This window comes from Zeugodacus cucurbitae, chromosome 2, assembly GCF_028554725.1.
Source record: "Zeugodacus cucurbitae isolate PBARC_wt_2022May chromosome 2, idZeuCucr1.2, whole genome shotgun sequence".
NCBI lineage: Eukaryota > Metazoa > Arthropoda > Insecta > Diptera > Tephritidae > Zeugodacus > Zeugodacus cucurbitae.
In genome coordinates this window covers 5179050-5202955 of record NC_071667.1, presented here as the reverse complement: position 1 = coordinate 5202955, position 23906 = coordinate 5179050, and the positions used below count along the sequence as shown (strand labels likewise).

The following is a 23906-nucleotide window of genomic DNA, read 5'->3' as shown; positions in this document are numbered from 1 at the left end:
TGACCATTAATTGAACCTCTATTTTGGCTAAAATGATAGCTTTGCCAGTTATTATAATATTTTGAGTATCTGTTTTACCTTTTATAAAAATTGTAACGCTTGTAGAAAAAATACCTTTAGTACTTCACGATCCTGCCGATCGATTCCGACCGAAATTGGAAATTAGGCTAACCTATAGCTGTCAAGACTTAATAATAAATATATATATGTATACATATAAATACATATATAAAACCTATATTAAATTCCATTCTTTCTTTGTATCTCCTGAATAAAAATTTACAGTGATAAAAAATGGAAATTATTCAAAAACCCAGCACTTCATTGTCCCCCTGATCGCTTATGTAACACATTCCCGTCTAACCCGGAATAAAGCGTGTATATCCCGCTTATATATAATTATATACAAAAACTAAACTTATTGGCTTTCTGAAAATACGCCTTGCATATGTATGGTTTCAGGCTGTCAACAATATTCTATTTATTAAATTGCTCTCCATTTGAACATTATGTGTTCATACAAATGTTCGAGCATACGAAATACAAAACAAAGTTTTCAACAATAGCCTAAAAAAAGATTTCACCAAAATTTTCAAGTTCATGGCGTACAAAAAATAATTCACAGAATTATTTCAAGGTTATCGTCATGCTACGATAAAAAAGGTGAATACTGACTACTTGAATTTGTATTTAAACGACAGTACTCGTGAAACTTACGCTTCGTTTCTACTAATTTTCACAGCAAAGCAATTTTAGTTGGCGGCATTTGTTGGTAGAAATAATTACTTGACAGCTTCATTTATTGAAAGACGTCACGCCAATCGGTACAACGAACTCTGATGATTCTTATTTATTGCTGCCGTTTATATTGCTCATTCTTCTTACGTTTTCTAAACTTGTTATACACGTTTAAGCGATGTTCCAATATACAGCCGTTGCGAAAGCGCGTTTTGTATGGAGTAGGCAGTTCTTCATTTCAATTATTATATTTGTTGTAGTATATCTATTCCGTTTTTTTGCAGTGGTTGTATAGCTAGTTTTCAATGTTGGTAGTACTGTTGGCTATTTATTTATGCTTTAGGCTTCAAGTGATCGTTAGCACAACTCAAAATATGAAAAAAAAGCAATTCAACTGAGAAAAAAAAATAAGTCTTTTGTTAAAAGTTTTCAAATAATCGAAAGTGTTCCAAAATAATGCGCAACTCAGATACAATTTTCCCCGAATAATGTTACTTCTACTGTCTTTAAAGATCTGTGGGTCGCAGCTTACAAGCCTACTTAGATCTCTTCAAACACTTCTCTGATTGCAGTGCGCTTTAGATAGCTGTTATTGCAACTATTATTAAATGTATAAATGTTTTATCGTTTATATTACTTAATCATTAGCTTTTATTTTATTTTTTATTTTAATTTCTCGTTTGTTTTGTTCGCTCACTCCGTTGGAATCATACCTATACGTAAACTTATTTCCACACGTGTTTGATTTAGCGGTTGATTTATCGAAATTACAATAAACAAGTTTTTCGCTGTGGATCCGTCTCTCACACTGTGAATAGCTGTATAGTAGATGCTCGCGATTTTGTTACGCACATTACTCGTTTCCGTCTGCTTGTGTATTTTTCTAATGCTCACACTTATTATTATTGTATGTTTTCTATTGTATTATTCAGATACACTCTCTACCCGCACTCTTTGACTCAACGAATCCGGCTTTCTGCTCACCACACTCACTTGTACATGTGGAAACGCATACCGGCGATTTGGCAGTTCGCCAGCTGGTCTCAGTCTTGTTTTGTTAGCGTCTGCCTGCAATCATAATTCCGCTAAATTTTCGCATCAACTTAGTCTTTGGCGTAGTTTTGTTGCCGATTTGAATGACTCGAACAGATCGGTATTTTTTTTTTTCCTGAATTTACTTGCGAGGGTTCAATGTGTTGAAAAAAAAACGAATTTTGCGCGTGTGTGTGTGAAAGAGAACGTTTAAGCCTTTTTGGAAAATGAAAAATAGAGTGTGAAAATATTATGAAAAAGAAAATAACCAAGTGTTGATATGTGAAAATATATTTTGTGTTACTTTTTGTTTATTCTCTACATGTAACACTAACAAAAAAAAATCAGAAAAGGCTCACTAAAAAATGCTTTCCATCACACACGCACAAATGAGTTCAATCAGCAAATCAGCCTGCTGCAGGACTCTTGTATCTCTGTGAAGTATTGATACTTGCCGATTCCTTAGTAACTGTTGGTTACTACTTCGATTGTGTGTGCATATGTGTAGTGTGTAGGGAGTGCGTGTTCTTCAGTTGTAAAATTTCGTTATTTTCCCCCTGCAATTGTGCCATGTGATTTAGTTTGTTTACCGATTGGTAAAATCTGTTTCTAAATCAGCTGCTGTGCCACAGTTCCAAAACAAGTGTGAAAAGTGAAAAAATTAACTCTCAAGTGTTCACCTAAGTTGAATCAGCTGAGCGTGGTTTTTATTAAATTCAATATACATATGCATGGTGGCATAAATAATATTGAATAAAAGTGAATTAGTAAATTGTGATTAGTGATGCAAAAAATGTATTAATAAATTAGTGAAATGCTTAACAATAAATAATTTGTGTCCAATGAAAATATCTTAGAATTTTAGTTAACATTTTAATATTTTCATTTATTATTTTAGTTGAATGTGAATTTATCAACCACGTCGAGTTCAGTGCGGTTTACATGAATATTTCATCTGCCACCCACTGTCACCAAAGTGAAGTTAAATTAAAATATTTTCAATCTAATCTTGAAAATTAAAATTGTACATAAAAGTGTTTAAATAAAAAATTATCAACGAAATTTAATAATTTTAAGGCGCTAACCAAACTCGTTACCCATGATGAAATTACTTCATGAATTTATGTTCGACGCTCGCAACGCCGAGGATGTTGCGCTCTCACAAGAGATGGTAAATAATGTGTTTATGGAATTTTTGATGAAAATCAAGTGTGTGATATTAGGAATTAAAAAGATAATTTTGTAAAACGTTCAGCATTAATTCGATTCGCATGAAGACTATGATACCTTGAATTGATTCGAATATGTTTCCTGTCGACGATCTTAACATTATCAAAATTTCTTAAAATTGAAGTAATATTATAGTTTCATGATTTTTCTGAAGAGAACATCTTTGAAGAAAGTAATATTTAAAGTGTTTTGGACATACGTGGTCTGTTGAAAAAATAAGGAGATTTTTCCTTTAAAAAAATATTTTATTAGTCGACATTATTGTTGTTGTTTTTAAAATAGTCCCCGTTCGATATGACAGCGCTTCTTCCGATCGTTAAATCATTTCTCAAACTCAATTTTGTGATAGCCTTTGGCTATTTCAGCGATTTCTTGTTTGCTTGTAAAACTAGGGCCCTCTAAGGTTCTATTAACTTTTTTTTTTTAAGAAAAAAGTTATACGGAGTCATGTCTCGCGAATATGGAGGCTAGGGAATCGTTACAGATCATAATGTTTTGTTCGAAAAAAATATTGAGATATGCGACTAAACTTTTCTTAATTAACTTATTGCATCAGATTGAAATATGCGCTGAAAAATGGATTGAAGAGTGGGTTCGAATTAAGTTCACCACTTTAGCGTAGAATTTGTTCACATGTTTATATATGATTATATACTCATAACATCTATACATATGTATCTGTGTTTATAACTGTCAAACATCCATTGTTCCCCCATTTCGTCTAATTGAAACCGGAAAGTATTTATTTTAATTTAAAATTGTCCATACTGTTTGTGTAGAATGCCGGTGGTAAAAGTGAAGCGGCTGTGAAATAATATAGGGTTGTTAAACAGCCTTTTTCTGATGCCTGTGCAAAGGGGAAATTTAACATATTTTAGGGATAGGCAAATCAAGAGTTACACTATTCATTCATATTTAGCTTCCAACCAGAAAATAGTGAGCTAATCAAGCGTACCAGAATGTTGGTCAGTCAGTGAACCAACTAAATAATATTTATATAGCGAACATAATTCAGAAGATTATATACTATGTGTATGTATGTATGTATGTATATTTACATTATGTTTCGCACAATAAGCTGCGCACAACTCAATTGTTTTTGGTAACCGGTTTGTCAACTTTACTTTAACATCCCTATGCGAATTTAAACTTTATTTCGAGCATTGTGATGCTTGACGTTGAAGTTTTTTTTATTTGTAATGTGCTGTCGATTTATTATTTTTATATATTTTCTTCTAAGGCCTTAAATGCCGATACTACCATTGGCGAAAATATCAAATATAAATCTATGTACCGATTGGACACATTTACCATCATTTTCTCATGCTTTTGTATAATTAAAAGAATATCGATTTCTATGTTTGTTAAAAAGTAGTAAGCAACAGCAATGTGCATACTTGTAGGCACGCATGGATCTATTATGTATAAGATGCAATGTCTTCATATCATCATACGTACATATGTACATATATGTATATATACTTTGTAGCTAGACATGTGAACAGCGCGGGCAACCCTTTTGTAGGACTTGTATTGTACGCCAGCTCGAAATGGCTACAGTTTAACTAAGCATTAAACAAAGTAATAACATGTCACCATTACCCACCTCAACAGTTTAACTAACATCAGCACCGGCATACTTAATACATACAAATATAACCGACTTGGATATGCTCGGTAGGAAAATTCAATGATACGGTTCAAGAGCCACCAACTATTGACAACTTTTATTCGGAACTTAAAGAATTTTTTCTATATTTTATGTGTTTAAAAAATAACAGGAATTGCAAAATTTAAAATTCCCTGAATTTGGAGCGTCCAATTGTCAAACATACATTTACAAATTTATAAGTAATATTCCCGAGTGATATCAGCTTTCCTACACGTCAGGCATAGACTGCGTAAGAATGCTTGCGTATGTTGTGTGAATGTTAGAAAGTAAGCTTGAGTTCTATCGCATACATGTCACGTTTGCGTGTAGAACTAACACACACATACTGCATACCCGTAGATATGCATACAATCAGACATAAGGAAAGAATACCTAGTACAAATTTAAAAGCACATGCACTTGTTCGTACTTTTCCATGAGTTTGCCACTCATACTACATATAACTTTGTTCCCTCTCAATGGAAGCAGACTGATGTTGCGCTATGCACATGACTTTACCAACGACTGTGAGCGTGTGGTGCACACCTCAATTCTTGTGTTAGCTTAGTAATTTATAGTGATTGGTTGAATGCCGGCTTCCTTTGCTGCACCACCACCACCCCATCTTTGCTGGGTCATTAGAACTTCCCTAAGCGGGGTCTTTGCACCTATTCACTGTAAATTTCCTCTTGTCTTTTCATTTCTTTCGTTCATTTCTATTTTCGAAATCAATACAACTCTCGTTTTGCAATACATTGTTGTTGATGGATTAAGTGAACAAATGTGTGACACACAGACACTCTTCCAATAATGTTCCAATGGAACCTCGCAATGGTAGGGGCTTGGACATATGTATGTACATGATTTCTCTACAAACACTTTTCTCTTCACATGAATTATTTGCGTGGCTGTGTCCAGTTAATTTCAAGAATGCCAACATTGCACATAACGAACATTACTATTTTATCTTATTGCCTTCTTCCTAAGCACCTTAATTTGCAACGACTTAAATGACTCACAAAAAATTTGTGAACATTTGTTTTTAAAGCGTTTACCTTCCATTTCTATCGGATATTGTATAACAGTATATATTATTATGCACTGTTGATATATTTTTGTACCTATTAATAGATGAGGTTAACAGTTGTGGTTGACCAGAATTTTTTGTTGGATTTTTTTATACATTTTATATATGTTCTTTAATTTTTATTTATGTTCGCCTACTAACTTCTTCAACACTCTCTATAAGTCCTATGTGGAGTATATATCGATGTCATTGAGACTATAGAGACATGGAAGCCACGATTTAACAATATGTATTTTAACGTTTGCTGAATATATAAATAATTGATTGCCATATTTTTTTCTTGTGTGCTCAGACACAGATTTATATACATATATCATTCAATATTTTCTATAACGAACGCTACGAGTTTGTAAATATTTTCTAAAATTTGAATTGAAAAAAATGTGAATGCTAGTATTAAGAAATATTTCGAAACGTAATGTTTCCCTTTATATAGTATATGACAGTGTTACAAGCTATTGAAAAGCAATAAAAGTAATTCATATCCATATATTCCAATTCCAATATGCAATAAACACGTTCAACAGCCGGCAATAACGCCCAGCCAACTCAACTCAACTCACGACAGAGCGCGCTGACAGTTGGCGAACTTTTTATATCAAATGCCATAAATATGGATTTACATACATACATATGTACTACTATACATATGTACTACTATACATATGTACTACTATACATATGTACTTCTATACATATGTACTACTATACATATGTACTACTATACTATATTCGTTTTCGACTGAGTTTTATTTCTGTTCGGAAGCCAAAAGTTACCAAACTCACTTTTGCTTGCTGTCTTCACTGCTGTCAATAGCAAGGCGACGACATGCGGCTTATCAATTTACAATCGCATTTCGAAAAGTTAAGGCTAAAAGCTTAAAGAAAATGAGAAGAAGTACGACCACTGCTTGAACTTTACAATTTCTTGGTTTAGAAAAGGTTGCGTATTGACGCAAGTTTTATAGAATTCTTCAGAGTCGTGGTGATTTACATTCAGTTAAATTCTCGTACAGTAGTAGATTGAGATATTGTATTGAGATTGAGGCGTTGGTTATCATATCATTGAAAAATGAGTCTTAAGCTGAGGTTTTGACAATATTCTCAATATTCTCAGAAAAAAATCATAATACCATCTATAACATGGGAAAGAGTAAATTGAACAATTTATATGTGAGCAGCAACAAATAATACAATTAAATTTGGTTTTGGCAGTGAAAAAGCTAAAAGATCATAGAATAATATTTACATGCGTAATTTTCTACACTCCAATATATTGTACATCCGTTGTGTCACAACAGCAAAAGCAATTGAACAAAACAGAAGAATTAGAGAAAATCACAAAATTGGCAAACTAAAACATCGGAAAGTATTTAGCGATGAAATCGTTGAAATTTTTACAATACCAAAGTGAAGTGCGAGACACGCACGATTTTGCGTTGTTGTCATTTACTTAGCGTGCGAGTATTTTCGCAATTACCACATTTTTTTTAAGTTTTTTCTTTTCTTTTTTTTTTTAACGAACAATGTTTTTTTTAGTTAGTCAACAGTCAGCTTATTACGCTATTCATTGCATATGCGTGTATGTATGTGTGCGCGTCGTGCGAGTTTTGTGCGTGCGAGTACAATACCCGCCGCTACTCACCGATCTCAACGCTATTCGGCTGCATTCATCATACGCCACAGCGGCCGTGAGAGTTGCGGCAACCAAATCAACCGCACACCCAACTACACTGCGTTGATAAAAAAATAAAAGAAATAAAGACGACAAAGCAATAAATAATCAAATAAAATAAACTATTAGCATACATACATATATATTTATATATATATATGTGTGTATTTATATAGATATACAAACACATTTATTCGGGCCTACTCTCACTGACAATAGCTGCGAATTTTTCTGTGTCTCAGTCAAGGACAGCAGCGCGATAGCATAGTCACAACGCACAAATTGTCGATTGGCGGGACGGCCCAGCCTAGCCAAGTCGTCCGACGTCTAGCGATACGGCTGACAAACGGGTTCATTTGTTGGCGGCGCATTGGAGCTGGCGGCAATCTATGACGTCGTCGATTTGCTTGTTTGAACAGGTTTACGCTGTTTTTTTTTTATTTTTTTTTGGCATGGATATACATTTGGACTGAAATTAATTTTATTTCTCATATACATGTGTATTTTTTTTGTTTTACATTAAACTGGTTTTAAGCGAAACACAATTGTTTTTGTTCTTAATTTATTCGACACAGCATACAAAACACAAAATCGCTATAAATAAGTTGACTTACGCCAATTTATAAATTATCTACTGCATACGCACTTAAAACCATCGAAAATATTTATATGGGAATGATTAGTTTATTTAATTCTTATTGAATTAACATTCATTACTCTTGTTGGCCAACCATTTTGTATCATCGAATCTGAAATAAATGAGAGACGATTACTACTTACAGTAATAATTATTAACTTAATAGACTAATTTTTAATTTAATTTAATTTTAATTTAATTTTTTTCTATTTTTTTTAAATTTTTTTTTTAAATTTTTTTTTTAATTTAATTTTTTATGATTGTATTTAATTTTTCATATTTTTTTAATTATTTTTTATTTTCCATATTTTTTAAATTTTTTTATTTTAACATTTTTTTAATTTTATTTTTATGTCTTCTTTGTATTTTTTTTATATTTTTTTATATTTTTTTTGTTTTTTATTATTTTAAATTTTTTTTTAATTTTATTTTTATGTTTTCTTTGTATTTTTTATATTTTTTATATATTTTTTTTTTAATTTATTATTATTTTTTAATTTTTATTAATTTTTTTTTATTTTTTATTATCACCTCATTTTCATATTCACACACCACATTTTTCATTTTGATTTTCAAACCCACACGAAACACAACTTACCACCCAAATTATTTTTACTGGTTACTGGTTTATGAGTACATACTACAATGGGTATGGACTTGAATGTGGTATATTTTTCACACGGCTGTGGGACAACTGGTAAATAGCTAGTAGATATTTGGTGGCAATATACGCTTCGTTTATTTGGTTTTTAAATGCACTACACTTTGTACTATCAATTCACATACACGGCAGATAGTTCATATATTTTACGATATATTGTTGTTGCTATGCAGTTTTCAATACAGATCTATGACACCACACCTTTCGAAATATAAATGTTCAGCATTTTTAAAGCAAAATTACTAAAGGCACCGTTTGAGTATTAGTACCTTAAACTAAAAGGCATAAAGAAATTTTGTGTATCCTTAATTCGGCAGTCTGCATGACTTTCCCGCCCTCATATACTTCTGTCCTCCTTTGCCCGCTCTGCATGCCGTGCTCAGCACGATGTCGCGTCAACTCAGCTGAGTCGACAGTTTTTCAACCGATAAGACATTAAAAATTTATATGCACCAAAAGTTAGCGCATAAGGTTGGTAGCTGTTCAACAAAGAAAGACACAAAATACGTAAAGTTCATAACCACAATGATACTTACTTAGTATGTACATATATATATATATATCGTATAAAACTTATACCAGCTTAATCCGGAATGTGCGCTAAGGAATGCTCACAATGTAAATTGGCTGGTTATGCCACCGGCGTTCATACCACCATTTTGCTTTGTTACCATTTTGGCTGTGTGGTTTTAATCGATTCGTCGCTAGCTACTTGAGTTTTCGAAATTGCTTTATCAACTGAAATTACCATTTTAAAAATTCAACAGAAGTCGCTTGTCAAATATACACGAAGTTTTTTTTTTAAATTTGAACAAAATGTTGCAAGAACTATCTTGTCGAGAGGTATGGCTGTACCGAAGCTAATATACCCTTCACAGGTGCATTTCTTTTAGTAATTATGTGTTTAAGCAAATCTAAAGACGTAAGAAACAGTAAGTAAAAAACTTACTCTACTGGCAGCTATATGCTATAGTGAACCGATCTGAACAATTTTTTCGGAGATTAAATTATTTCTATGAACAATAACTCACACCAACTTTCGTGAAGATATGTAGTAAATTGCGGAAGTTATCCATACAAGCCCTTGATTCCGTTCGTTCAGTTTGTATGACAGCTATATGATATAGTGGTCCGATATCGGCAGTTCCGACAAATGAGCAGCTTCTTGAAGAGAAAATAACATTTGCAAAATTTCAAAACGATATCTTAACGGACAGACAGACGGACTTGGCTAAATCGACTCAGCTCAACATACTGATCATTTATATACACTGGTGGTCACATAATTAAGGACACTCCGTTTTCTTTTAAAACATTGGTTTATTTTATAATTTAAAAGCGACATATTTTTTTAAACTTAAGTTACCATATTTATTATCTTCTAAGGTATAGATTTATTGAAAATTTAACGAAAAAAATGTTTTCAATTCAACATGCGACAAAAAAATAATCTAATATATCTATTTTGACTTGGTCAACTAATTAAGGACACTTCAGATTTTTGGTTAGTATATTAAAAATAATACTAAAAAAAGTAAAATTTGATTATAAATTAATGTTTTCAGTTAGTATTTTGTCGGATAGCCTTTTGCTTCAAGCACAGCTTTACACCTTCTAGGTAGACTACCGACCAAACGCTGACATCGCTCAGTTGATATGCTCTGCCATATTTCTTTGAAATTTTGAAATAATTCGTCAGCATTTTTGCTTGATTTTTTCCCCAAGCCTCTTTTGACATCTCCGCAGAGGTTTTCGATTGGATTTAAGTCCGGACTCTGGGCAGGCCAATCCAAAACCTTAATGTTCTCGGACGAAAGCCAAGTTTTAACACTCCTAGCAGTGTGCTTGGGGTCGTTATCCTGCATAAAAATGTATGGTTCAGGCATGTATTCCTCTACAAATGGCTTCATTGTACTCGACAATATATCTTTATATAAATATTGGTCCATTCTTTGAGTTATCCGTCGAATAGGACCTACACCGTACCACGAAAATGCAGCCCAAACCATAATACTGCCTCCACCATGCTTAACCGTTTTTAAAGTGTATCGAGGGTGAAATTCCTTGCTTGGCGGGCGTCGAACAAATTGTTTCCCATCTGAACCAAATAAATTAAATAAAATTCATCGCTCCACAGTATTTGTTTCCAAAAATCTAAGGGTTTTCCGATATGCTCTTTTGCAAATTTAATACGACTCTTTAAGTTTTTGTTTGATACGTGCGGTTTTTTTCTTGCGATACAACCACGTAGCCCATTTTCAAGAAGACGACGTCTGATGGTTCGTGTTGATACATCGTTGGTCAGTTGATCCTTTACCGTGCCAAGAATTTGCCTGGAAGTTAAAAAAGGATTCGCCTTGCAAACTCTACAAATTACACGATCGTCCTTTGAAGTAGTTTTTCTGGGCCGTTTTTTCCTTATTTTATTCGCTGTACTTCCTGTACTTCCCAAATGAATCAAAGCATTGTAAACCATTGATTTTGAGCACAAAAGTTCCTTCGCTACGGCTCTAATGGACATTTTTTCCTTCACGTACTTGTAAATAATCATTTTCCTCAATTCTGGAGTACAACTCTTTTTTCGACCCATATCTAACAATTATTTTATTTGAAATTGAATATTTAGTTAATATACAAATGATTTACACAACTTACCGCAAGTTTTTGTGTTAAAAAATAAAAATCCAATAAAAAAATTGGTGTCCTTAATTATGTGACCAAGCACCAGCACACTCAAAATACAATAAATTCATCAAACCGCCGAATTTTAGTAAAAGTGTCTAAATTTGTCACTCAAACACGTGCTACATTTTTGAGCACAGTTATAATATACCGTTGCAATTTACAGTGGGTCTCTAGGCGAAAATTTAGTGCTAAAAACATTGAACTGAAACGCGTGCTTTACTCAACTTTATTTTGTGGCCACCAGTGTATATACTTTATAGGGTTTCCGACGCTTCCTTCTGGGTATTACAAACATCGTGACAAACTTAATATACCCTGTCTTTTCAGAGTATAACAAATGTTTTCGAAATGAGAACATTATTTTATTCAGTCACTATTGTTGAGTGGGTTGAGTATACCTGAAGGATAATTTATTGAATTTCATATGTTTGTATATATTTTATCTTATTGTTTGCATTTGAAAGTTATACTCCTCTTATGTAATACATTCATATAAAATATAAATTTTTCATTTTTGTTTCAATACTGTAAAAATATGATAAATTTTCATTATTGTTTATAATAAAACTATTATATATTTATCAATAGTTTAAATTTATTTCTTTATGACTTTATAAAGAAAATTACTGAGGCAATAACTATAAATCTATAATAATTATATTATAATAGACAGTACTGACATGTGTAATTAAATCAAACGTTATGAAATTACCAGTCCATTAAAAAGAAAAAGAAAAAAAAACGTGTGAGTGATATAATAGGATATGCTCTTTTGATTTTTCGATGATATTAAAATTTTATTTTTAATGAATTCGACTGTAGTCAAGTTTGAACATATTTCGAGTAAATGTACTCATTAGATGTTTAATAAAAAATAAATCGTTCTCTGTTACAGAATGGAATTGAATATTACTAATTAAAAAAATCAGCTGTCACTTTTCGTCAATGAAATTAACCTAAATAAATCTTTTTTTCATATATTTCTTTATTTATTGAATCTGCTCTTTGAAGCAACAATAAGTTATAAAATCTTAATTCTAATTAAAACTAAACAAGCTCAACCAATTGATTGAGTTGTTTTGGTGAAACGTTGCTACTCAGTGTGCTGGCATATCTCTTCTTTTTAGACGAGATTGATTACAAGAATGTTATAAAGGATTAGCCAATGGGTTTGGGTGATCTCGGAGTTTGGATAAATATTTATTTCTGCTGTTCTCTACTTCTTTCTTTACCATGATGAGCACGTGATTGTTCTAAGCATTTTTGATTGGAATCTCTGAATTATATCGATATTGGTTGCACAGGTCGTACCCCATAGTTGGATGCCGTACATCCAAATCGGCTTTATGACCGCGTTATATAATAGAACTTTGCTGTCTAGACTAAGTTTTAAATTTTTATTTAAAAGCCAATTTAAATTTGCTGTTCTTATCTTCATGCAGGTTATTTTGCTCGATATGTGTTCTCTCCACGTGAGCCTTCTATCCAAGTGAATACCAAGATATGTTACTTCAGTCGTTTGGGGTAATAAAATATTGTTCATTTTAACTGCCGGGCACGTTTTTGGTCTTAGGGAAAATGTAAAATGCTTGCACTTTTGTTCATTTACATTGATACGCCAGCCATTCTACGACAAAAATCAAATGCTCTCCTAATACTTTTGATGCTATAATTGGGCATTTGTTTCGGCTCACTAATGCTGTGTCATCCGCAAAAGTTGATGTCGAAACATTACTAGCTGTTGGAAGGTCTGCTGTATATATTATGTATAGAGTTGGCCCTAAAACCCTGCCCTGAGGTACACCAGCTCTTATTGGTCGTTCTTCAGATATGAAGTCTCCTACTTTGACAGTAAACTTTTTATTTTTAAATAAGACTCCAAGGTTTTATGCATTTCGAGAGGTAAGCTTTTTTTAATCTTATATAAAAGCCCGTCATGCCACACTTTATCGAACGCCTGAGCCACATCTAGAAATATAGCAGAACAGTACTTTCTATACTCGAACGCCCCTCTGATTTCGTTAGTAATTCTATTTACTTGTTCTACAGTGCCATGTTTTGCACAAAAACCGAATTGGTGCGTTGGTATTACATTATTTTCATGGAGGAAAGGAGACATCTTTGATAGTAACACTTTTTCAAATGTTTTAGAAAGACAGGGTAGAAGACTGATTGGTCTCTATGAAGACGGCTGTGTCAAGTCTTTACCTGGTTTCTCTATCATGATGATCTCCGACTTTTTCCATGAAATTGGATAGTACCCGAAACTGAAAATAGCGTTAAAGAGCAAGGAGAGCACTATTAAAGCAATATTTGGTAACTCAATTAGCATTTTTGGATTCAGCTCTTTTATGATTTTAATAATTTCAGAAGATGACGTTTGAATAGACCCAAGCGACTCGTTAGCGCTATTGGAGATGAATGGCAGCTTAAAGCTGTTCTTTGGGCAATTAGGTTGAAATACCTTTTCTAGGTGATTTGCAAAACAATTTGCCTTATCCTCGTCACTTCGTGCCCAGTTTCCGCCCAAGGCTCTTATAGGCAGGTTGGAGTCGACTGGAGGCTTCTTGACTTTTGGGCTTTCCAAAGTGAAAAAGTAAATAAATCTGAGTAACATTTTTCGAGATCGATTCAACTAATTTGATTAAACTAAATGGACTTAACTGCATTCACTATGCCATTAGCCAAATTAAGTGCAACGTTTGCTCCACTTCTGCACGAATGCGCTTCGATTACATTCATATAAGATTTGCTCAGAAGCGTATCACTGCAGATTTTTATTATTTCCTTGCGACCCGCGCACACTGATATTACCGACGCGCTTTCGTTATGAATAGTTAAACAGCAAATGGCGCTCATTGACAGTTGAAATTTGATTTTTTTAATTGTTATCCACGTAGAAATGAGAAAATTCTTTTTCTTCTCTGTTCAATAACGTTTACCGTTGCAGCCTAGGATAGCATGTTCAAAATTAGGTCAGCTGTTCTACAGCCTCATCAATAATGAATCAACTGTTTGAGGCATTCAAATATTATTGGAAAATAAGTATTTCAAAATTACACTTGTCGATTTAGTGGCACGCCTTGTGTGTGTTGCTATTTTTTCAAACTTTCATTTGGGAAGTGTAAAACCATTTGTGATATTACATAATGCACAATTCGATGTGTGAAAAATTCTCTATACTTCTATCACAATGCTTTTCTCACGAATAATGAATGAGATGTGTTCAAAAAATAACGGTTATTTTAAAATAATTCCCATATGATACTATGCACTTCGGTCAGCGCTTCTTCGAATTGTCGAAACACTTTTCAAACTAAATTTTTGGGATTTCCCTTGGTTGAATCAGCGATTTCTCGTTTGCTTGTATAAGGACGACACTTTAAGGTTTTCTTTATTCTTGGAAATAGGAAAAAGTCAAGAATATAAAGGCTGGGGCATGGGGCATTGTTCCCATATTGTTTTTGACTAAGAATTGACGAACAAGCAACGAAGCCGCCAAGCTCATAAACAAATGTCTAACCGTAGCGGTTGCTACAGACAAAGTGAGCAATGAAAACAGCTGAAAATGTTATCATACTTCAGGGGCATGTTTATCAACATATAATAATACAATTTTTTTTTTGACAATTGAATTCTATAACCCCATTGTTTTAAATTTTAAAATTCCCTTTATTTTTTGAATACAGCTCGTATGCATCATATTTTTTATTTATTTAATTGACTTTAAACTTCAAACTTTTTGAACACAACCATCACATATTTCCTCCAAATAGCATGCAGTTCCCCAGCTTTTACTAGTCACGCTTACAGCTGCTTTCGTCTATTCGCCAATTCAGCAGTTTCTTGTTGCCAAATTGGGTGCGGCATTTTTGTTGTTTTTTTGTGTGTCTTGCCTGTTTCGTCTTTTTCGGATCAGCGATTTATAGTGTTTTAATTGAGTGCGACTTTTAAGGAGCATAGCGTTAAACTTGACACAGATTCATGATGACGTAGAAACACCAAGTTATTTCGGCAAGCTCGATTTTTATAAGAAAGCATTTAGTGTTCACTTGAACATTTGTTGGTTTATAAATCGACTAGCAACATTTTGCCTTATAATCAATCTCTCGATTTTCGTTTGCTCAGTTGTATAATTTTGTACATTTCCCAGTACACCTGTCTCTGCTGCTGCTCTGCTAGAAGTTTACTTGACATTCCGTTTTGTATTGTCTGCTACATGAATTATGAATGTAATACAATAAAACAATGAAACAAGCATTATAAAAATGTTCAAATATGGTTTTGCTGTTCTCTTATTCTATCTATATATCTTCCATTTTCCTGTTTTATTTCCTATCTTAATCCCCGCTGAATTCTCAGCAATATTTTTTTGTTGTCCATTTTTCTTTCTCTCGACTAACATGTTTAGTCTCATTCTGCGAGAATCTCCCAGTGGTACTTGCTAACATTCTTGCATTTTCACGTCCACGAGATATTTTATTTCTATTTTTCTTACATCAGTCAACTTCAATTGAAACCTTTCAACGTTGCAGTGCTTGCCTTTGGATCGCTTCCCTTTTGCTGTCACTATTCTTACTTACTAAATATTTTAGCAGCTGACTGCAGGCATGTTCTATGATGTATCAGCTTTTGTTACAATTCTGGTTGTTCGTATTATTGTTGGATCAGTGGCTCATAAAGCTTAACTTATTTATAAAATTCGTAAATTTATTATTATATTTTTCTAATATGTACATGGGTATATATTTTATTTATTTAAGAGAAGAATCCATTAAAATATATTGATTTGCATTTATTGTTTATGTTTGTTCAATGCTATTATTGTCAATATTAAATATGTATTGCCAAAATTAATGATTAATATTGATTAAAAAATATTTCTACTCATTCATTGATTGGCAAATCCGTCACAATTCATACAAGTCCTCTTGTTATCTAACTGCTGCTTTCTCATACTCATATACATACTTACGAATATCTGTATGTTTGTTTGTGCGCATGTTCACTTTTGCTCCAACTATGTGTTACATTGTTATTGCTGTTGTTTTGATGTGTTGATGTGTTGATGGTTTTATTGACATTAATTGCAATTAGAGAATTTATCAAAGTGAATCGACTTAGTATATGACACATGAGACTCGTCGTTTGTGTTGTACTTATACGCTTACTTATGTATGTACATTCATTATATTTAGCGGTTGTCTTCCACGACTAGGTCGCGTGCATGTCTAACATTCATGCGCTGAGTTGCATTGATGAAGCATTTCTGGTACAAAAGAAATATTTAAAACTCTAAAGTGTTTTTAATATAAATTTTATTAAAAATACTTTCGTAGCAATTACCTTGATTCTTAAAATGTGTCGTTGCAATCTTGAAACATTTGTTTATTCCAACAATCACTAGACTGGTGTAACCGCAAATAAGTGACTGACCGCTGTTTTGCTTTTGTTCAACCTCAACTTCTTAGTTGCTTCGGAGGAGTGTTTAAAAACTAAACAGAATTTCGTCTCGACTGTCACACTCAGTGCTAGACAGTCGGTTAGGTTTTCTCGCGCATGCGCAGAATTTCTTTATGTTTTTTGTTTGTGTTTATTTCTCTCGTTTTCCTTATTTGACTTACAATTTATTGCTCTTGATAACACTACCGGTTGCAATGCACCACAAAAGTGGCTTTAAACAAACATGGAAGCTCACTCTTATTATTATTCAGTGTATAAAAACAATTCATACATATATATTTTTGTATTTACGTTTGATGATTAATAATATAAATTGGTGCTTCCAAAGTCTACGACTTTATGGAGACTTTCGCGATATCCGTATTACAATAACGAATTATCGAAATAAAAGTCCGCAAAAGCGACTAATATTTTTCTTTCTAACTTAAAATGAGGTTTGGAGTGTTTGATCAAACATTTATTATTTATTTTTAACGCAAATATAAACCGCAATTTGTCTTCTTCATGTTAAAGGATTTTAATAAAATTGATGCTAGGGATAGTATTTAGCTATTACTTTTTTAAATTGATACATGTATATTTATTATTTCGGTTTATTCCATACATATGTTAAAAAAAATAAAAAAATTAAATTAAACTTATTTTAATTTTTTATTGCAGATCACCACATCCACTGCCAAAAAATTATGGGAAAAATCCGATGGCAGAGGCAACACTTCAGGTGGCGTAACTGGTGGTCCACTAAATCCACTACACATCCCTGGTGTTGGCGATCATCCAGTTTGGAAAGACTCAACATGGTCCACACAGGGCGAAAATATATTGGCACCACCGCGGCCACGCACTTTTCCGCAAGCACCAGAAACGAATGCGAACAGCAATGCAGGCATTTTGAGGTAAGCGAAGTGAAAAAAAATTGAAATTATTTGGCATATAGAATATTATTTCTTTAGATTTTATTCCATTATTTAATGAATAACCTACAAATATTTATTAAATCTAACTTTTGCAGTCCACGTGACTCCACAAGCGGTTTGGGTGTTAAAATGGTCGAATATGTGCTGGGCGGTTCACCGACAAATAAGGAAAGTCCACTATCCAGCCTCGAACCACGTTTGCGAAGTCTGAAATTTGATGATAATGATAAGGTGAGTTTTGGGAAAATTATTATTGAGTATCACTATGATAATAATAATATTTTTTCATTATAATATTTTTGGATAGCTTCATTTAATATCATATTTTTTCACTCGAACTAATCTTTTAATCTTTTTGTGTACTTTTTTTAGTCTCACGATGACAAAGAAAAGGCCAATTCTCCGTTTGACACAAACGGCCTAAAGAAAGACGACCAAGTAACAAATACTAATGGCGTAGCCAATGGCATCGATGATGACAAAGGATTTAAGTGAGTACTGAGACTTATTTACATATATATAATATATAAATTTTACATAGGAATAGGCAGTATTTTTGAAAAAAAAATTATAATAAAGTCAACGATAAAATCGTAAATAATATTCATATTCAGACGAATATTTGTGTTTGTTGTTACTTCAGCAGTTTTCTTGTAACAATAATATTTCCGAATTTATCAATACTCCATTTCATTTATCAAGATCATCCGTATTGGCAAATAAAAGCCACCAAGGCCACAACAGCTCACATTTATCAGACAACCGACAATAAATACTAGTTTCTGCGGTTACCTTTGTTTGTTTCTGCGGTTTCCTATACACGTGAGCCACTTAAGAGCGTCAGGAAGTAATGCAATATGAACTTGCATACATATTATTTAGTAATACAATTTACATGCTGTCTGATAAATTAATGGTTGGTTATAAGCATTTCGGTTGCCATCGTATTTTAGTTATACTGTAATACCAATAAATACAGGAGTATAATAAACTCCAATTTATAGTGGAAGCAGAATTTAATAATAAGTTGGCTTTTAACAAATAAACTGCAACGGGACTTTAAATACTTTCAAGAGAATAAATTTCCATTTTTTTGTATATATCAGCAATTACAACAACACATGCTACATATGCTTCATTGAAGTAGTCTCTCACTCTGCTCAACTGACAAACAGTCTGTTGTCTGTCAACCTTACTATCGGAGTTTTAAACCGCAGAGACAATGAGTTGGCTACGGCCAGATTTCCCTCAACGTCATTGTTTACGTTGTGGAGTATTTTCTTGTACAGTTAATTGTTGTTATATTTTTCATGGTAAATGCTGTTGTTGCAGTCATGGCAGCTGCAGCAGCGTCTTCAAAGCGGCGGTCTTGTCTGCCTGACTTCTTACACAGCTTGGCACTGCCTACTCTACTAGAATTGCACATTGCCTAGCTGCTGCTCGGTCGACCGGAACACCGCAGCGTATTGCAATGGCATTGACATTAGAATTGCCAACTGGTTTCTTCAAGGTTCTTGGCACTGCCTCTCGCCACCAGACACTAGACAGATAGCGAACCACATTTTGCAACAACTTCAAAGACAACTTCAGACACGTTCTCTCCTGGCATTTGTTGAGTCAAAGCAGCAGACGGCCGTCTTACTGTTGTTCAATGCCACAGCCCACCGCATGCGCCACCAACTAGCGCATTTCGTGATTGAGTCAGTCAGACAAGCGGTCATGCAACGAACCAGTTTTACCAGAGGTTGCAGCGCCCAACTGAAGCCACCGCGTACATTTACCCTCGGCTAATGTTTTACTGCAGAAACAATGAAGTAACGACGAGAGTAAAAGATTTTTAGTAACGTTGCAAGTGCAAAGTAAGTGCTGCAACCGGGCTAGAAGCTGAACGGAGCGACGGCGTCGGCCTGTTTGTTGCGTATAACTCTTGTTATTGCTTGTGATTTAAATGCCATGTTTTTTGCTGGTTTGTTGCGCATTCTTTGTTGCTTTTGTGCTATTTTGTTTTGCCATACATATTACATTATTTTTCCAGCAGTTTTTCAACGTGAATGCTACACATACTAATTTAATTAGTCAGTTTCTCATTGCCATGTCTTTTTATATGCATAAAAATGCCAATAATTATAGATATCTGCAAACTTGACTGATCTTGGTCTGACATGGCGTGATTGTGCTCGGAACTTGCCGGTCATGATGTAAAATTTTATGGAATCATAGGTTAGGGTAAAAAGGCGATCCCATTTGGACGGCTAAAATTGCCAGTCTGTTGTGATGTCAGAAGATTCCTAGGTATGGATCGCAAAGAAGACTCTTACGTATCGCCGAAAAGCTTTGAGGCTATCACAAATTTTATTATGCGGCTAATGTCAAATCCAGCAAGTTCGCATAGTTCGTTTAATGAAATCGTTCAAACATAATCATTACTATATAAAAGCATAAGCTTTTGGGAAATTCATTCAATTAGCATGGAAAAATGTTTTGACCAAGATCATTCTTGATCTGATCGTTAGAACATCCAAGAAGTCATTATGGCAACCAAAATTATGAAACTTTCAAATCAGCAGCCGAGTTCATGAGGTCATTTATTTCAAGGTAACGTTAAGCGTTTGCACAATTTGCTTAAAAAGGAAACCGAAGTACCTTAATTTCAGGTGACTATTGTAAAGCCGTTTTAAAATATTCTCAGAGCGTTGTTGTTGTTGTAGCGTCATAAGTATTTCATAAATTATTATGAGGAATACTGCCAGGTCCATGTTCCCATATCCGGTTATAGCACATATATATCATGTTTATTCAACGTTCATGCGTTGCAGTTGCGTGTGCGCATTTATTTCTTCAGGTGTAATTGTAACCTGTTCTTGTAGAACACTATTACAATGGGCATTCTATATTCTACAAGTGCATAAAAGAGTATTTATTCCCTACAGAAGAGTTACGTTAAGTAATTTCAGTTGTAGCGAAGATGTGGAGCTGTGCAGCAAGCAGTTTAAAGTATAAGTATTTGTTGTATAAGTATTTTCCAGTCGGCTTATGCCACAGTAGCGCCATTTTGCTGCATTACTTTAGAGACGCGCTGCGAAGCTCTAGAGAACTGTGTTGCATATATAGTACTAAACACACTGAAATAAGAATTTCACGTTGCATGCAACATGCTAGTTTGCAATTACATAGTCAGCTCAGCAGCATGCAGTGTGTTGTTGTGATGTGCGCATAACAAAATATGTTGCAAACACATCACAGAGTCGAGTCTATAAATAATAAGTGCGGCTTTTGTATGCAAAATAATACAAAATATGAAATTTAATTTACTCTATTTATATGCAAATTGTTCGCATTATACAATCTCTATATTTTATTATTTACGCAATAATTTGTACTTTGCCACAGTTACATATGCACTTGGCCGACAAACGAGTTTTAACACTAAAGTCGGCATACTAATTGTCACAAGCTTAATGTTGCCAGCCGAGTGGGCTATCCATCCAGTTAAACACCCCGCTACTTTATTGTTGTCTGCACAATTCAATGCCAAAAATGTAATTTCGGAGCCGGTTCGCCGCTTCCACAACTCAAATATGCAGTTGGTCATGCTGCGCTCACTCACAGTTGTCGTATTAATGGTTAACGGTGTGACTACATAAGCGGCACAACCTTTTTAATTACATATTTATTTTATATAATTGCTTTGTATATGTAAATATATTTATTCGATATAATTTAAAAATCATTTGCTAATCGATTTTTAATTCAATAATTTTTATTTTAATATAACTTTTTTAATTAAAAAAAAAACTTTTAAATTTTTTTTTTATTTTATTTTTTTTTTATTTTTGATTTTTATATTGAATATTAAAATTCTTAAATGTAGTACAAACACCTGATTATAAAAGTAGTCACAGAGATCACTTTTCTCCAAACGAAAAATTAAAATTTTATTTAAATTTTTTGAGTACCACCCTAATGCAAATTTGTAAGGACCCTTTTTGAATTATTCATTTGCCCTCCTTTTGAATTTCGACTTCAAATTTACTTGAATTTTTTATCTCCTCACTTTGTAAGCTTGTTCATAAAGTAGGTGTATGCGTATTACTTTATGGGCCAGTACGCCTTGTGCCGGCCGCCTTTCCACAACAGTAGGCAGTGTGTGTGCTTGTATATATAACATTTGTGCCTCAATAGTTGCTGCAACTAAAGTAAGCCACCGAAGATCAGAGCTCTTTCACTAATTTTTTTCTCGATATACACGCCGCTGCTTTTTCTCGTTGCGTTGGTAATGGCTTACCAAGAAAAAGTGAAACCAGCACTCCTTTGTTGTAATATTTTGGAAACTTTTATTTTCTTGCATTGAATACAGCTGCTTACAAGCTAATTTCGTTGGGCGCTTTCATAAGCTACAATTGTAGGGCGCATTGTTGTTTTGCGTCTGTTGTAGGTGCCTCATCATATCCTAAGCGTTGTTTTAATTTTATTTTGTATGTATGTTTGTTTATATTTATTTCGTTTGTCTACTTTGAATTTTTTTGAAGGTTAATATTTCGTTTACCCGACCACATTTGATTACTTGATTGCTGTTGCTGTTTTTTTTTCTGCGGTGCGTCTAACTTCGCAAAACCTTGATTTTAGTTCAGTGCTTACACACTAAAACAAATCTCTTCATTGCTATGAGTAGTCATTTAAATTTGTTGGTTCTTCTGTTATGAAGAAAGAGGAATGTGAAGGAAGCTTTGTTTGTTTTAAAATTTTTATTTTACTTTTTGGCAGTTTTTTAGGTGAATAACTTTTAAATCATAAAAATTCATAAATACGAGTTTTTTACGCATTCCATTAACGCTTTGCTTTCAAACCTTTAATTGCTATACGAGGGTATGTTTTTATATTTGCAGTTTGGAAGAACAGATTTGGTTATGAGCGAAGGTTTTACGAGTTAATTGACTCATTATTATTATAATTACCAAGATTAAATACAAAATGTGGCATTTAGTCATTGAACTATCTTCGATTAATCACTTCAAGTTGAAAGAGTGTGTGAAATACCAGCAAAAGTCTGCTGAATCTGTTTTGGAAGACATAAAATCTACTAATAACTATTTTTGTTTAAGCTAAAAACAGTCTGTTCACATGTGACATTAAATTGTAGTGGTGAGAAAGCTTCCAAGGTCGGAATGTGGTTCTCAGACAAATCTATAAGTCAAGTAGAGTTCACCTGACCTTAAGAAGTGTTTGATATGAAGTTTTGTCAAACAATTGGCAAAGTGAAGGTCGACAAAACCAAAACTAATATTTTAGTTTGTTGACTGCTCCCCAGAAGGAAGGACACACACCATGAGAGACAGTCCTTTGTGACCACCTTGATTAAATATTAAGATTTGACAAAGCGCGCTGAACCTACTACGAATCACCGGGAATTTTTCACTTTTATATCCGCTAGTTCGCGCGGTTGTTCAAAAAAAAGTGAGATCCAAGAAATCATTGTCTTTATCTCGCAAAGGCGTCACATTCCAAAAGAAAGTGATGAGATGATTTCACCTGGTTCTCTTCCAGGACTTATGTTATGAGCCTTTTCGCTGTGTTGGAGCTTTTACAAACACTCTAAAATTTGTGCACTCTAAATTTGGACTCATATAAACAATCAGCGAAGTGCTTAAAATTATTTCCAATAATTGTTTAAGTGTCACATTTTTAATGATTCCCATCAAAATCTCAATTAATGTGCCGTCGATACCCACGCAATGAAAGTTAAAAAAGTAACTGTTCATATTTGCAGCTGTTTACTTTTCAGTATCCAATAAGATAAATAACAATAAGGAAAAAGTCAAAAAGAAATAAATGAAATTACAGTTGGAACACGATAATACGAGTAGTCTGTAATGTAATAACTCGTTTACATTGTTTATATTTTTATATTTTTTTGTATTTATTTGAATTTTTTATACCTCATTCAAATAATTATATGTGCATGAACTTTTGCAAAAAAAATTAAAAATTACAAAATTTGCAAATATTTCTGAGTATGCAGGTTTGTTATTATTAATGTATACGATATAAAAAACAAAAAATTAACAAATTTAAAAATATTTTTTAAACTATAAAACAGAATTGAAGTTTAGCCTAATAGTAAATATTTATA

General features: G+C 33.3%; 1 protein-coding gene across 9 annotated transcripts in view; it reads left to right on the top strand.

Moving 5' to 3' along the window:
- Positions 1-23906, top strand: part of LOC105214146 (maternal protein pumilio) — a 334815-nt gene that overhangs the window by 12777 nt on the left and 298132 nt on the right. For 8 of the 9 annotated variants that reach the window (XM_054229106.1, XM_054229100.1, XM_054229093.1 and 5 more), the window contains 3 exons: positions 17520-17755; positions 17872-18007; positions 18149-18267. In XM_054229106.1, the coding sequence (XP_054085081.1) occupies positions 17520-17755; positions 17872-18007; positions 18149-18267 (491 nt within the window). Of the gene's footprint in view, positions 1-1492; positions 1892-2668; positions 2942-17519; positions 17756-17871; positions 18008-18148; positions 18268-23906 lie in introns of those variants that run through there. The other variant, XM_054229111.1, reaches the window with a different exon arrangement.